The 15017-nt window shown below is 28.3% G+C and overlaps 2 protein-coding genes across 2 annotated transcripts; both read right to left on the bottom strand.

Moving 5' to 3' along the window:
* Positions 1-336: 336 nt before the first annotated feature.
* On the bottom strand, positions 337-1299 carry LOC130821718 (transcription factor TCP12-like). Its single transcript, XM_057687507.1, has one exon. The coding sequence runs from the start codon at positions 1297-1299 to the stop codon at positions 337-339; it is 963 nt and encodes a 320-aa protein (XP_057543490.1).
* An 8357-nt stretch (positions 1300-9656) lies between these two features.
* On the bottom strand, positions 9657-14072 carry LOC130821442 (probable transmembrane ascorbate ferrireductase 4). Its single transcript, XM_057687216.1, has 4 exons — positions 13774-14072; positions 13629-13680; positions 13347-13543; positions 9657-10233 (listed from the first exon to the last, which is right to left on the bottom strand). The coding sequence occupies exons 1-4, from the start codon at positions 13915-13917 to the stop codon at positions 9910-9912; spliced, it is 717 nt and encodes a 238-aa protein (XP_057543199.1). The 5' UTR covers positions 13918-14072; the 3' UTR covers positions 9657-9909.
* Between the last annotated feature and the right edge of the window lie 945 nt (positions 14073-15017).

The following is a 15017-nucleotide window of genomic DNA, read 5'->3' on the forward strand; positions in this document are numbered from 1 at the left end:
TGTATCCTTATTTTGCACTTTCAGAAAAGACTATATGAAGTATAAAAAAGAAAGCAAATCCTTAATCCTTCTCATTAATTGAGAAACACAAAAACTATACACAATATTAATCCTTAAATATATACTTATTAATAATAATAATAATAATAATAATAATAATAATAATAATAATAATAATTAAGAATAATCATCAAAAATATATTAAACAAATCATAGATTCATATATCACCATCCATCATGTTCCATCCACTTTGGGACTAAAATTAATTAAATAAACCAGAATATTAATTAATATATAATTTAACATGGACAAAATACTAGACATACCTTAATTAATTAATATCCCTGATTAAATCCCCTGCCCAGAAATACACAATTAGGGTTAGGGCCCACTTGATCAACTTGATGAACATACTCTAATGTGCCTTCCACGAATCCACCATTACTCCTTCCACTTCCTGTTCTTGGATACTCCATAGAAAACCCTAAACTAAGATCAGAATTATGATAATCAAACATGGAAGAAGAAGAAGCTGCTAGAAACTTCTCAACAATACCAACACAAGCCATTTGATCTTCTAGAACCTTCTCTTGAATTATTGATTCATCATTAGGGTTTTTCTCCACACCTAAATCCAATTTTTTATTCATCATTTTTAATTTCTCTTTTGTTCTTTCCCTTGCCCTAGCTCTTGCTTCTTTCCTTTTCTCATTTAGTTTTGACATAATTTTTTCTTTTTTACTCCCATTTTTTATTTTACTACTCTTTTTTTCACATTTATTCTCCTCATTTTTACCATCAAATTTCTCAATACTCATTGAAGGAGAGGAATTAGGAATTATCAAACTAGTACAACTTTTTTCACTTAAATCCTTAATAGCTGCCCTAGATTTATTAAACAACCATTCAATAGTTTTACTTGCTTTATCAAAACCTAACATATCTTGAAGATCAAAGAATTTTCTTGCTATTTGTAAAGACAATCTCATCCTCCTATCTCTAGGGCCTTGAGCAGTATATATCTTGCTATGCCTATCCTTCTTACCTGTCTTCCTACTCTTGGAGTGGGAACCACCATGATCTTGCTTCTTCTTCATTCCTTTATCTAAACCCTTTTTACTAGTGGTGGATAATGGTGGTTGCGGCGGCGGTTGCTGTGGCGGTGGCGGAGGCTGATATGGTAATAAAATGGTATCCAAGAAAAGATCATCATTATCGAGCATTCGAGAATTAAAGTTTAATAATTGAGCTTCGTTATTATCGTATTGATCATAATAAGGGAGATTTGAATCAAACATAATTTTATATCATTATTAAAAAAAATGGGAGCTTGAAGGGAAGAAATGGAAAAGGAAATTTAGGGTTCTTAGGGATGAACTGTTGGTAATGGTAGGGAAAGATTATAATATGAAAGGATGGAGTACGATGCGAGTGATTATAATATTTGTGAAGAGGTGGGCTGGGAGATTAATAATAACTTTATGAGTGTTTCAGCCCAAAATTAGGGCAAAAGATGAAGAACAACACAGGAGAATGGACTATGAAAGGTAGAAAGAGGAGATGAGGATGACAGAGAAAACAACAATTTGCAGTGGGTAATGTGACCTTTCACGTGGTAGTAGATTGATTGAAATAACTCCTCTCCATTTCCTCTCCACGGAGAGAGAAAGAGATACTTGTATAATGGAAAGAACACTAGGGATTAAAGGTAATGTTGAAAATAGATCCGATAATTTGATATTTATCCAATGTTGTAATCGAATTTAACTTGATCTGACTTCAAAAAGAATGTAAAAATATTTAAAAACCAATGTGAACATTGATTCTAAACCAACCCGAAAAAGAAATCAACCTGATAACCCGAATAAACACCTTTACTATGGATATTTGGTGATATAAAACACAAATTCTTAAATGATATAGTTTTTTTTATTGTGCTGATCCATATACATTTATTCTATTAAAATAATAACTTACTATTTTAAAGTGATCAATTAGAGAAATAAATTAATTATATAGGTCTGTCTCACGATGAGACGGTCTAATACAAAACGAACTTGATAGAAAAAGTGTACATTTTAGATGTTTCAGCGTGTTTCGAATATATAATGTATATTTCAGGTTAAGTTAATTGTTTTCGTATGTCATTATTTGTAAATATATTGATAATTTGATAATTATTTTTTAATCTTAAATTATTTTTCAATAAACTGAATCGTACTCAATTTTAATTAATGGGACCAGTTTTAGTGAGATAAGAATAGATGAGAAGACATTAGACATAGATGGGGCAATACGATAGTTGAATACCTAGGGATAGAAAGAGGGAAGGACAATTATTTCAGCTGGGTGCCTGAGTTGGCAGAAAAGAGCTAGCTTTTGGGGTTTTGAGCCATTGATTTTGAAACCCTACTTTTATGACCATTGGTACAAAAGCAATGGCTATTCTTGACCGGGAAAGACAACTTTGTACAATTCCATTTTATAACAAAAATGGTCTTCTTTACTCTCATTAGTTTTTTCTTTCTTTTCATAACAATAGACTAAACAATAGGATGTTGTAGGTAACATCATGAATGGGAGGAACACAACCATTACCTCTATTCCATATTAGTCTACTCTCTAACCTTATTTTTTCACTTATTTTTAGAATAAAACATATTAAGATATTGAATTTTCTCAAATTTTAAATATTGTAACTTTTTTATTATGTCGTCACCTTTTTTATTGTATCGCCACCTTTTTAAATGAATTATAAAGTGCTCCTAAATATATTTACCTTATAAAAACCTCATATCACTCTACAACACAATACTCTCTAAATATCATTAAAACTTAATTTCAAATATTATCACTTCAAAGCTTATGAACGACAATTTAAGGTAAATTCAAGTCAAATCTTTATTAGTTTTAAAAAAATAGGAGTAGGAAACTAGTCTCAGTCGCACGTTTCCTGCAATTTGATATAGGTCCAATCGCACGTTTTAAGCAACTTGTCCTAGGCCCAGTCGCACATTTTATGTGATTTTTATTTTCATTCTAAAAAATTAATAATTAATTTAGTTTTTTTTTTGTTTGTTTAATAAGTATTTGATTTTTCTTGTCTTAATAACAATTTTATTTATTTTGTATGATTTAATCATTATAAATATTTTAATTTTTTTGCATGAACTAAATTTTAATTATTCATATTGGTAACAAAATTTATTAATATTAGTTACTTATTTTGTTATTTTATTATGAAGTTATGTAGTAATATATATGACTAGTAATTATGATAGGGGCAAGGGTTTCTCTAGAGGCATCTGTCTGGAAAGAACTCTAGACCTACGCTTCTTACAGAGGACCCTCTATATATCATTATTCGGATCTGTCCAAGCTACATAGTTGTGTTCTATAGCCAAACATAGACAATGTTATATAAGAGCCCTATCATCCATATCTTCGATCTAATAGCTTGCCTGAGCTTATATATTTGATACAAACTAGCATAAATTCCAAGATAATGTTACCTGATCGATATTCTTATTATAAGCAAGTTTCATAGTAGTTGCACTAAACTCTCTTATATTTTCTCAAACATCAGCTGACAACATACTTGCTTTTACATACCTTCTCTGTAAATTATAAATGGATGGTTGTGTCTTACTTTATTACGATGACACACTTTCATTCTCCTGGTTCCAAAAAAATTCAATAATCATAAACCGACAATCACATGCTCTATTTCTAGCTCCGGGTCAAGCGACGCTATCTAAATCATGCAACTGACCTCCAAACCTATCGTAATAATGACAGTGTAGATATAAGCTAATAGTAAAACAACCCTCTTTTTGCTTACATGACGCATGAGTAGATTGAAAAATCGATTTTTATAGTTATCTCATCGGCCCAAGCGTGTAATTTATCATTGATTCGAATTGTCGATCCGTAATAAATCTAGCGTGTAATTTATCATTGATTCGAATTGTCGATCCCTAATAAATCTAGTTAAATAATTTGTATTGACACTTAAGTTCTGAATGCTTTTTTGCATATATTAATAAAAATAATTCAGAAAAATAAACAACTAAAATAAATAAATAAATACAATTGCACAAAAAAGAGCAACTCAACTGGTTTTTATTCCAATAAAATTAGAAAATGAAATTCAACTAAAAACTCGAAATAGATGCTTACTATCCATAGTTTTGGGGATCAAAATCATCATGCATATTGTTTAGACGTTGGATTTTGATTGAGAGTGTTTTCTTAAAGAGAAGTTAGAGAAATTAACCTTAAGACGTACATGAAATATGATTAAATTTTCCTCTAAAAGATTAACTCCCCCCATAAAAAAGTACAAGTATTATGTGAAATCTATTTCTAATATTGAACTCCAAGTTTAATTTAGAGTTAAAATTTGGAGTAAAAATTAGTTCAGTGAAACTTGTTGAGTATATGAAGACCACAAATAATGCACTTGTGAAAAGGGTTGCAAATATCATCGTTAACGAACAAAAGAAGCAAATTAATTAAGATTGGCATAAGCAAGATGCATTTATCTTATATTGACGAACAAATTAAATTAACAACTTAATAATTTTGATAATATATATAAAAATATACTTAAGGACTTTTAAAATCAGGTCAATGCATTCACATAGCAAATCTTCTACCAACTTAACAAACACATATACTAATATTTCTAGGTATATGATTTTATTCATAAGTTAAATGCTATCAGTTGATATCATTGACTAATCTTAAATCCCCTGTCATTAATTGCACACTCCAGATTATATAACCTCTTAACTTTTATCGGATTTGAAATAAAAGTCCTTAGCTTGTAATAATTGATGATAATAATTAGCACATATCTTTTAAATATTGTGAAATTATTAAACTCTTTTTTTATTTGATTTCACCAAAAACTATAAATGCATTGAATCTTTTTTTTTTTTATATATACAAGGAGAAAACTTCTAATTAAGTTCTCATTATGGTACAAATAACCAATGTTACACTCTCATTTAGTTTTTATTATTCTTTCTCCAATGCAGTTTAACAATATAACTCAAACTATAATTCATTATATATTTAAGCTATATGATTTAAATTCAATAAAATAGAGCGACTATTTACAATATTATAATACCGTTCAACAATATCATACACAGAAAAGAGATAAGTGAAATGAAAGAAATGATAGTGATAGCTAGTCTTGATAGGTGACCGACCAATCAAGATTATTATAAGTTTAATTAATTAATTAATTATAAGTTTAATTAATTAATTAATTAATTATTAATTAATCAATTAAACAATAGTCCTATCATCGTCTTGGGCATGTCTTACCACACACCCTTTGCCTTTGGGTTGACTCGACCAACTACAAGCAATGTCCACCAACGAAACGACGTGCAGGTGCTTTTCAATTTTCAAACCTACTTATCCACTACATTACTTTAACAATTTGTTTAATGAATTATATAATTTTTAGTTAATTTCACTCGCTACAATTTCTGAGAAATTGTATATTTAATGACCAAGCTCAACCATGCATGATCATTTATATACTAAATAATCTCTTCGTTTTATTTTGTTTATGTGTGTGAAATATTTCATACAAATAATTACAATATATCCACTTGAAATTATGTTAAATTTGTCTTGATGTATAAAATTTAATATGTATTTTTTCTTATTTTTTTGAAAAATATATATATGTTTATAGATATTGAGGCTCAAAATTATATTTTAATTTGAAAATTGTACAATAATCAAATTTAAACAATAAATGAGATGGAGTAAATACTAAACTACTTACTTAGTCACTTTTTGCTTGCAATACTATTAGAATTATTATACTCTAATATTAAAATATAATGCACTACTTTCACCGGAAATGAAAAAACTGTTTTTAATAAAAACTAATAACTATACTTGAATAATAAACATTATTCATCTGAGAATTGGATCTCGTTTGATATGGAGTTTATACTGTCTTTTTCAGATAAGATTTTGAGATCAAATTTCACATAACAAAATTATATATTCATTAATTAATTTTATTTTACAAGTATTTTTTGAATGTTTAAAGAAAATCATAGTCGAGCGTTATCTTATTACTTGATTTGTCTCAAATTATATTTTTATTATATTTACTTTTAAACATTTTTTATTATGTATATTTAATATTAAAATAGTACATTGAAAATGAGAAAATAAAAGATATTGTCTTTAAAAAGAATATAATAGCGAAACAAAAATTACTGTGTAAGAGTATATAATAAACAAAGGGCCATCCTTGCATATGTGAACTACTAGTTGTAATCATTACTTCTTTCATATTTTAAAAAGAAAAAGTTGTATCCTTGATTTTTTTAGACAAAATTTCTTATTAAACCATAATTTGATTCAAATTAATCAAACAAAGCATATAACATTGACAACTATAATAACTTTTGATAGATTGGTAACTTACTCCTTTTCTTATTCATAAAGCTGAAAATAATTTTTGATAAAAATCAAGTTTTATCCGGTTGAAAAGTAATTAAGTATCACTTTTGAAAACGAACTTAGGTTTAGATTTGCAGCACCTCTTCTGAGAGATCGTCTTTATAAGAGACGGCTCTTTAAATCTATGCCTAACAAATAAAAAAAGAGAAAAATCTAAAAACGGACGCGCACGTTTGATTCTATTTGGAGTTGGTATTATAACCTATTAAAATTGGTATTTGGAGTTGGTGTTATAACCTATAAATGTTGGTATTATAACTTATTTGATACCAACTTTAATAGATTATAATACAACCTCAATTAGGTTATAACACCAACTTCAAATAAGATTGCACAGCCCGCATTTTTCTGGTAGTTATTGTTTTATTCATAATAGGCCGGCTCATTTGAGACGCGTCTTTTATAAAGACGGTCTCAAGTAAGAATTTGTGTTAGATCTCACCTATCCTCTCGTTTTCTCATCTGACCTTATAATAAAAAAAAGGAAAAGTTATCAATAATAAATCAATTTTTGCTTGATTCGATGAAAATAAATCTACTTATTATTTAATTTTAAATAAATCCACCTATTAGATATGCTTGCTTAAAAAAACCTAGATATTGTTGAAGCAAAAAAAAAAAACCTAGATATTGTTTATAATCATCTTCCAAGTTTCTTGTTGATCAAGCAATTTGAAATAAACAATAGCTTAATTTATTTTCAGCAATTATACTGTGTAGATGAGCTTATTTAAAAATAGTAATTAATAGTTCGATTTATTTTCAGCGGATCAGACAACAATTGGTTTATATTTGACCATTTATCTTAAAAAATTAACTAATTCTTTATTAAGACTGTCCCATCGTGAGACAACTTAATATGAGCTGACCCTATTCTAATTAATTAAAAAAAGAGTAAATTACGATACTTATCTACTATTTAAGTTTAACTGTATTTTTTTAATATAAAGAATTTAACTTGCTTATATGGGCTCGTTTCATAGTGAGACAGTCTTATAGAAAACTTCCTAACATTTAATATTTGTGTAATTGATTAAAAATTGAAGAAGCATCTTGATTGTTGACCATGTTTTATGCATGCTTAACCAACAACCACCAATCTATCTATATAAAAGTGTATTTAGTTGGCCTTTTTGCACCTAATGAATTACACAATGAAACTTCCAAGCATTTCACACGTCCGCTTGTAATTGTCATATACCTCATATAAATATATAACTAAGTTCATGCAAACAAATTTATTCAAATAAACAATTTTGTATATCAAATTACATAAAAAATACAGAATGGTTCGTCCATTTCCATACCCTCCTACACAAAACTTCCACTCCCTTCCGGTGTTATCCATCGGAATCTTCGTCTCAATCGTCGCTGTTGTCACTCTTTGTGCCAAACGCGGCCATAAATCTTCCAAGAGTAGGTTGAACAACGAGCAAGAGGATGTAAAGAAAACAAATAATCAAGATAACAAGAAATTAGAGCATGAAGATAATAATATTATGGTTGGTGAAGATGGCTTATGGCAAAAGAATATATTGATGGGAGAAAAATGTCAGCCTCTTGAATTTTCTGGGGTGATTTATTATGATAATAATGGTCATAAAATTTCTCAAATTCCAAGGTCTCCTAGAGCTTGTGCACTTAGTTTGCACCAGAGTATGTCTCCTAGAGCATGAAGAACGATTTTTTTTCGGTTTATGGGAAATATGTCGGCTCTAGTACTATGTTGAGGATTTTACTCACTCAAAAATTTAAATTATATTGATGGTTGAGGCTCCAAAATATGTTAAATACTCTAATACGTAGTTTGCACTAGAGTATGTATTATCCTATCTCAACTCGTTCAAGTTTAGATACTTGCTAAGAATCAGGTCTTATCTCAGTTTACATTAAAGTTGTCTAGTTTTAAACCTACCCTAAAAAGGAAGTTCATAATGACTCTAAGATTGAGTAATTAAACTAATTATGTTTGTACAAATTATTAATTTCGATTTAATGACTCAAAAATTAATGTTGGATGATGAATTTAGTTATAGAAGGAATCATTAATTTCTGGCTCTCTCTGTATTTTTTGTTTGCCAAGTAATTTTGATGTATTGGGTATGATTTTTTATATAAAGTAGTTTATTTTTTTCTTTTATTGCTACATCGTATTTTCAAATATTTAAAATATTTATCTTATTCTCTTCAAAACTAAAAGAAAAATTGTAAATATAGTAAATTAAAGGGATGGAATATTAAGGTTTACACTTTGACTTCACAAAGCTCCATATAAGGAATATAATTGGGCCATATAACCCAACATTTTTGGGCTACAATCACGAACTTAGAAGTGATTTGCGGGCTTTATCATTATAAGTGGTGGACTACATAAATGGGGTTAATAGCTAAATGAGTTTGAATTGCGTTTTGGATCAAGTGTACTGAATTTTCTGTTGAATTTTTTTAACATGACACTTTTGGTTATAAAAATAAATGTATATATAAATATAAGAAAAAATTGTCAAAAAGTACCCAATAATTTTTTTAAAAAAGTACCTAATAAAAAATTTTGCCAAAAAATGCCTAATAAATTGTTTTTTTTCCAAACAGTACCAAGCAATGTTTTCCTTCAATTGACCGTCAAATATAACAGTTGACCTGTCAAAATAGAAAATTCTTATCCCTTATTTTCAATTTCTTTTCCAATTTAATTTCCTCACTATTTTTATCTTCTACTTTTTACTCAAAATCGAAATTAACATTGGAAAAGAAATTGAATATGAGGAAAAAAAAATTTTGATTTTGACAAGTCAACCGTTATATTTGACAGTCAACTAAAGGAAAACGTTACTTGATACTCTTTGGAAAAGAAAAATTTTTGTTAGGTATTTTCTGGCAAAACTTTTTTTATTAGCTAGTTTTTGGGAAAAAAAAATTATTAAGTATTTTCTGACAATTTTCCCCAAATATAATTATATAAAAACTGAAAAATCATCTATGACACGTGTTATCATCTCCATATATTTTGTTAACGTTACTGAGCTCGTTTACGTTATATGAGGCTTATGAGCTTAAATACAAACTTCGTCCTTTAAGTTAATTTTCATATGATAAAAAATAGAAGCAAATAAAATGAAACAGAAAGACTAAAAAACAGCTTTTATTTTTTGTGAATAAAAAAACAACCTTTATTTCAACCAAAATAAAAACACTAATTGATTGATACATAAAATATGAAGGGAAACATTTCAAAGAAAAAACATTAATTTACAATTATCTATACTATATTTATTAGTCTAACTGTTTAATCTATTACATCGCTTTGAATTTGCTCAAATCAACCATTTTATGCCCCCATAGAGATTTCTACTGATAATAATATTCTTTCTCACAACATGTTAATCAGTATCACTAACAATCTTAAATTAATATTTGTCGTTAGAATAGATAGGCTTTAGCGGACGGATAGAGAGTTGATGGTGTTTTGGAGAAAGAGCGGCGAAAATGACGATACCAGCTAAGAAGGCAAGCCCAAGCCCAAGGCCATTGACAAGAATGGATTCTGAACCACGTCTTGGAACATTTCTATAAGTTTGCATGAAGGTAAGCTTCTCTAAAAGCCCAGTTTCTGCAGTTGCAACAGACAAACCGTATGTATAGAGGCCGATGAACACATGCCATGGCAGCATTCTTCTGCTTACTCTCCTCATTTCTCCTCTGTGCCAAAAGCTCATAAAACCCATCACCCACTGCGTATTAACCACATTCATTACTTATTTGTAGCATTAATCAATTATAAGGTTGTCTTATTCATTTTTAGCCCCGGATCGAAAGATAAAAATGACGTAATAAATAATACGTTTTCTGCTCCTTACAAAATTCTCATATTTTAGTATTTTAATAATGTTTATATCTCAAATCTTTCTATTTGTTGTTTCTATAACAAATCTTTCTATTTATATCTCAAATTTTTGACAAAAATAACCTTCTTCATTCTCATTTTAATATTTGAATAATGTTTATGATACCCACATATCTTCCACTAACTTCATTTTAACATTTTTATATTTCTTATCATCACTATATGTTTCCTACTAACTTTGTAATAACATTTTTTTATTTGTTGTGATCCTCATATTTTTCCCACTAACTTTCTTTTAATATGTTTTAATGTTTATTGTACTATTTTTTCTCCATCAAATTTATTATTCTATAATATAAAATATATTTTATCTAAGAGATTTTATTTTTCTTAATTTTTTTAAACATTCCTAGTGCGAACTTCATTAAGGGACAGAGATAATATATACATATATTCACATGCCTTATAGGAAAATCATAAAAAGTTAATAGTATAAAATTAAGTATAAAAACTAACCTAATAAGCTTTTATTTAACTATTTTCTTTTTATTTAAAAAAATAGTTTTAAAAATAGTAAACGAATTATAAAAAAAAAATTAATATTAGGTACAAATATTGTAGTTAATCCAATTTTGATACTTGGATAATGCATGAAGAACAAGAGGGAGAAAAAACATAAAATATAACCAACCCTTCTTATATAAGAACATCTCATCGTGAGACGGGTCCATACAAAAGACTCATTATGCTAAAAGTTTCTATTATTGGGCTATTTAACTTAAGTATAGGGCACATCTTACAGTGAGACCGTCTCATACAAGAATTTGTGAAATACGATAGAAAAGGTGTTCAAAACATATCTGATGATGCAACATTTATCTGAACCTGAGTCAAAAACTTTTTTACAATTATATAAAAACTACTAAATTCGTACCTTTTATGTTTGTTCACTTTAAGTTTTCAACTATAGGAGTAAGAAATTTAGATTTAACTTTTAAAGCATATTTTGAAGACAATATATATTCATGTGGAATTTTGTTAGATTCTTCATGATGCAAAGAATTTTAACATATAATTTTTACAATTTTTTATAATGTGTAAAATGCACGCAAAAAGTAACATAGACAAAAAAAATTATATCAAGAAACAAAAAATCTAATTTTAAACCAATTTGAAATCAACCAAATGAACATTCAGTAGTTATAGTGTGGCCTATTGGCATTAGTTTAGATGGTTAATGATGGACTAACGTGCGGGGCACAGTGGGCCTAATCAACTTGAAGCAAAGGCAAAAGAGAAAATAGGACCACATTCCCAGATACCACCCTCATAATTTTATTATCTTTTGAATGTTGATGGATGAAGTGGATATTTGCCAATGCCATCAATCATTATTCCAAAATATCCCAATAAAAGTCCAAAAACAACTAAAATAGACCAAAAGCTTCGGTGGACAAACTTTCGAATTATAATATTTGTTAAATTAGTTGGTTAAAATAGTATATTAGTATAAGTAAGTTATTGTTAAACAAGTTATCTTTAGCAGTGTATTCAAAATCAGCTGGTCAAATCAAATCATAAAATCAATTGATCATATCAATAACTCCAATCAGCTACTTCCTCCGTTTCTTTTTGTTCTTCCTATTTGATTTTTTGCACTGTTTTCAAAGCAAATTTTAAACCTCAAAATCTCTAAATACATATAATAAAAATTACAAAAATACATAATAAAAAAATATACATTAAGAAGAACCTAACGAGATCTTACATGGATATATTTTATCTTCTGAAAACATTAATTAAATTTCTCTCTCCTTAAGATAGAATATACCAAATAAGAAGAACATTAGAAAACGAAGGAAATATTAATCATTATCAAACAACCTCATTATCTTTCTAAATCTTATCAATTTTATCCAATTTTTTTTATTTTATCAACTAATTATAAATTAATTAAATAACGTTATCCTTTTGCTTTATTCACCAATTAGTTGTCTCAACTGATACTTGGTTATACTTAGTCAGAGCAAGTATAACTTTAGTAGTACTCTTCTGTTTTACTCGATACACAAAGGTTTTATACAAGAATTAAAAATAGATATTTTATATCAAAAAGATCATTATAACCTCTAAAGAGATAAATACAAAAATTAATGAGATATACGATATAAAAAAACATGAGCAAAATAAACATCCACAGCTATTTTCTAACTAAAATAATAATATAAAATAGAAAATAATAAAAAATAGTTAAACAAAAAAATATATAGCAAATATAATAAAATGACGATGTATGCAACTATTCTATGCAGGTAACATTGTACTTCCCAAAATAAAATTTTCACTAATATATTAAGACAATTCATTTTGACAATTCACACGCCATAAAATAAGACATATTTCTGTGAAATATTCTATATTTTTAATATTGGACTTACCCTATTTGTCCCTCCCTCTCAATTCGCAACGGTCTTTATTGAGTTTTCCATTTACTTTTAATGATTTTCTTAATTAGAGTTCATATTACCATCTTTTTCTAATTCCATGTACATAATAAAATCTCAATCCATTTAATATCACATCTACACCACTACAACAAAATATTACATCACCCTAGACTACTCTTGAAATTCATGAATGTATACATTTGACGCCCCATTTGATTAGAAGTATTAAATAATAGTAATAAAAATGATTTATAGTGTAAAATTTTATCATATGTTTCAAGTTATTCCCCGTTATAATGAAATTTTGATTAAAAAAAGTTATTTTTTTACAAATGTTCATTAACATTTAATAACACGTCTCCAATTATCCCAATAAAAATTTATTAGAATGAATTTTATGAATAAAATAAAATAATTGAAGTTGGACAAATATGACCATCAAGGTTCTCAAAATATTTTTTAACTAAAATGATACTAAGTTTTCATTTCCGTTACCACCATTATGATTAATTCAAAAGAAAAATAGAGAAAATAAGAAAATTAAAGAAATTACCTCAATGCCAAAGAGGGAGATAGAAACTAAACCCATCCAAGAATGTAAGCTGTAAAAATTAGCGACAACACCATCTTCTCCATGGAATTTGGTCCAAATGCCGAGTATCCCACAACCCAACGCAACTCCTTGCATTCCTAAATGCACTGTTTTCTTCACATTTCTTGACCCTGGTAGCCATCTATGAACCAAAATCGCTGATAACCCAACAAAATAATCAAAATCCATGTTATAAAATGCAGCATTTCAACAGAAATCACAAGAAATCAATCTAGTTAATACCTTCTCCACTCAGAATGATGAACCCAATCACCATTAATAGAGGATGAAGCACCTATTTGAAGGAAAAAAAAGGAATTAATCAGATGAAATTAAGCAATGTACAGTTGATTTAATTGGGATTAGATGAGATGAGAAGAGGGGTTACAGCGAAAATTAAGGTGTCATTCGAGGAGGGAGAGCGAGGAATGAAGCTGGTTTTGAAGACACGAGCCCAGATTAAGACGAGTGAAGCTACAAAAATGGCAGATAGTCGGGCAATTGTAAGAAGAGGAAAGGTTGAAGATGACATATTTGTAGTTTGTAGAGCTCTGAAAATGATATTGTGTTTTTACTCACCGACGACTTGCTTTAGTGCAGTTCTTGTGCTAGTCTAGATCTGCGCGACAGTGCCTTATTTTCGGTAAAGTTGTGTGAATGAGCACTCATTGTGTGGGTGTGGCCCGTTTGGTTAGATAATTTGATACTCCCTTGGCACCCTAAATTTGCCTAGTAGGCATTAGTAGGAAACCATTGATTACTGGGAGAAAAAAATTTCAAAAAAATAAAAAATTAACGAAAAATTAATTAAATGTGTAGACAATAATAAAAAATGGTGTGTTGGGTTAAAATAAAATTGAGATAATTTTGTTGGGAGGCACTAATAATTTTACATTAACTTGAATACTTGACTGATTATATTAGACTCAACTCGTATTTAATTTATATATTCTAATCTTATACAAATCTAACCTCACCCGACTCATGAGTTTATTAGATTCAAATGGTCTAGAATCTAGATTATTTTTTGAGACTCTATGGGTCATGGTCTGTTCTTGGTCCATCAAAAAAATTGGTAAGAGTCTATTGTATTCAAATTGTCATTCAACCCTTTAACTTGAACGCAATTACCAAATATGACTCATCTATGACTAGCTTTCACCTGACATAAACCTAGACCGAACTAATAGAGCCGGCGTAACACTTTGAGATTTTCTGACGTCATTAATTAATATTTTAACTTTTGGGGATTTTATAATTATGTTAATTAATTTAGAAATAGTTTTAATAAACTCCTTTCATATACGAATTTAAATATTAACATATATTTATATTAAAAATACAATCACAATTTCTAAAATAAAGAGGTTCGAATTAAAATTATTATTTTATTAAATTTGTGAGTACACGAAGGTCCCTTGCAAGAAGATGAATATAGATAAATAAATAACTAACTAAATAAATAAATAAATAAATAATAATAATAATAATAATAATAATAATAATAATAATAATAATAATAATAATAATAGTAGTAGTAGTAGTAGTAGTAATAATAACCATGATAAAAAGGGCACGAAACCCTCGTTGCTTCCCCACCAGCCGTCACTTTCTTCCCTCCTTCTCCTTCTC

This window comes from Amaranthus tricolor, chromosome 8 (assembly GCF_026212465.1).
Source record: "Amaranthus tricolor cultivar Red isolate AtriRed21 chromosome 8, ASM2621246v1, whole genome shotgun sequence".
Taxonomy (NCBI): Eukaryota; Viridiplantae; Streptophyta; class Magnoliopsida; order Caryophyllales; family Amaranthaceae; genus Amaranthus; species Amaranthus tricolor.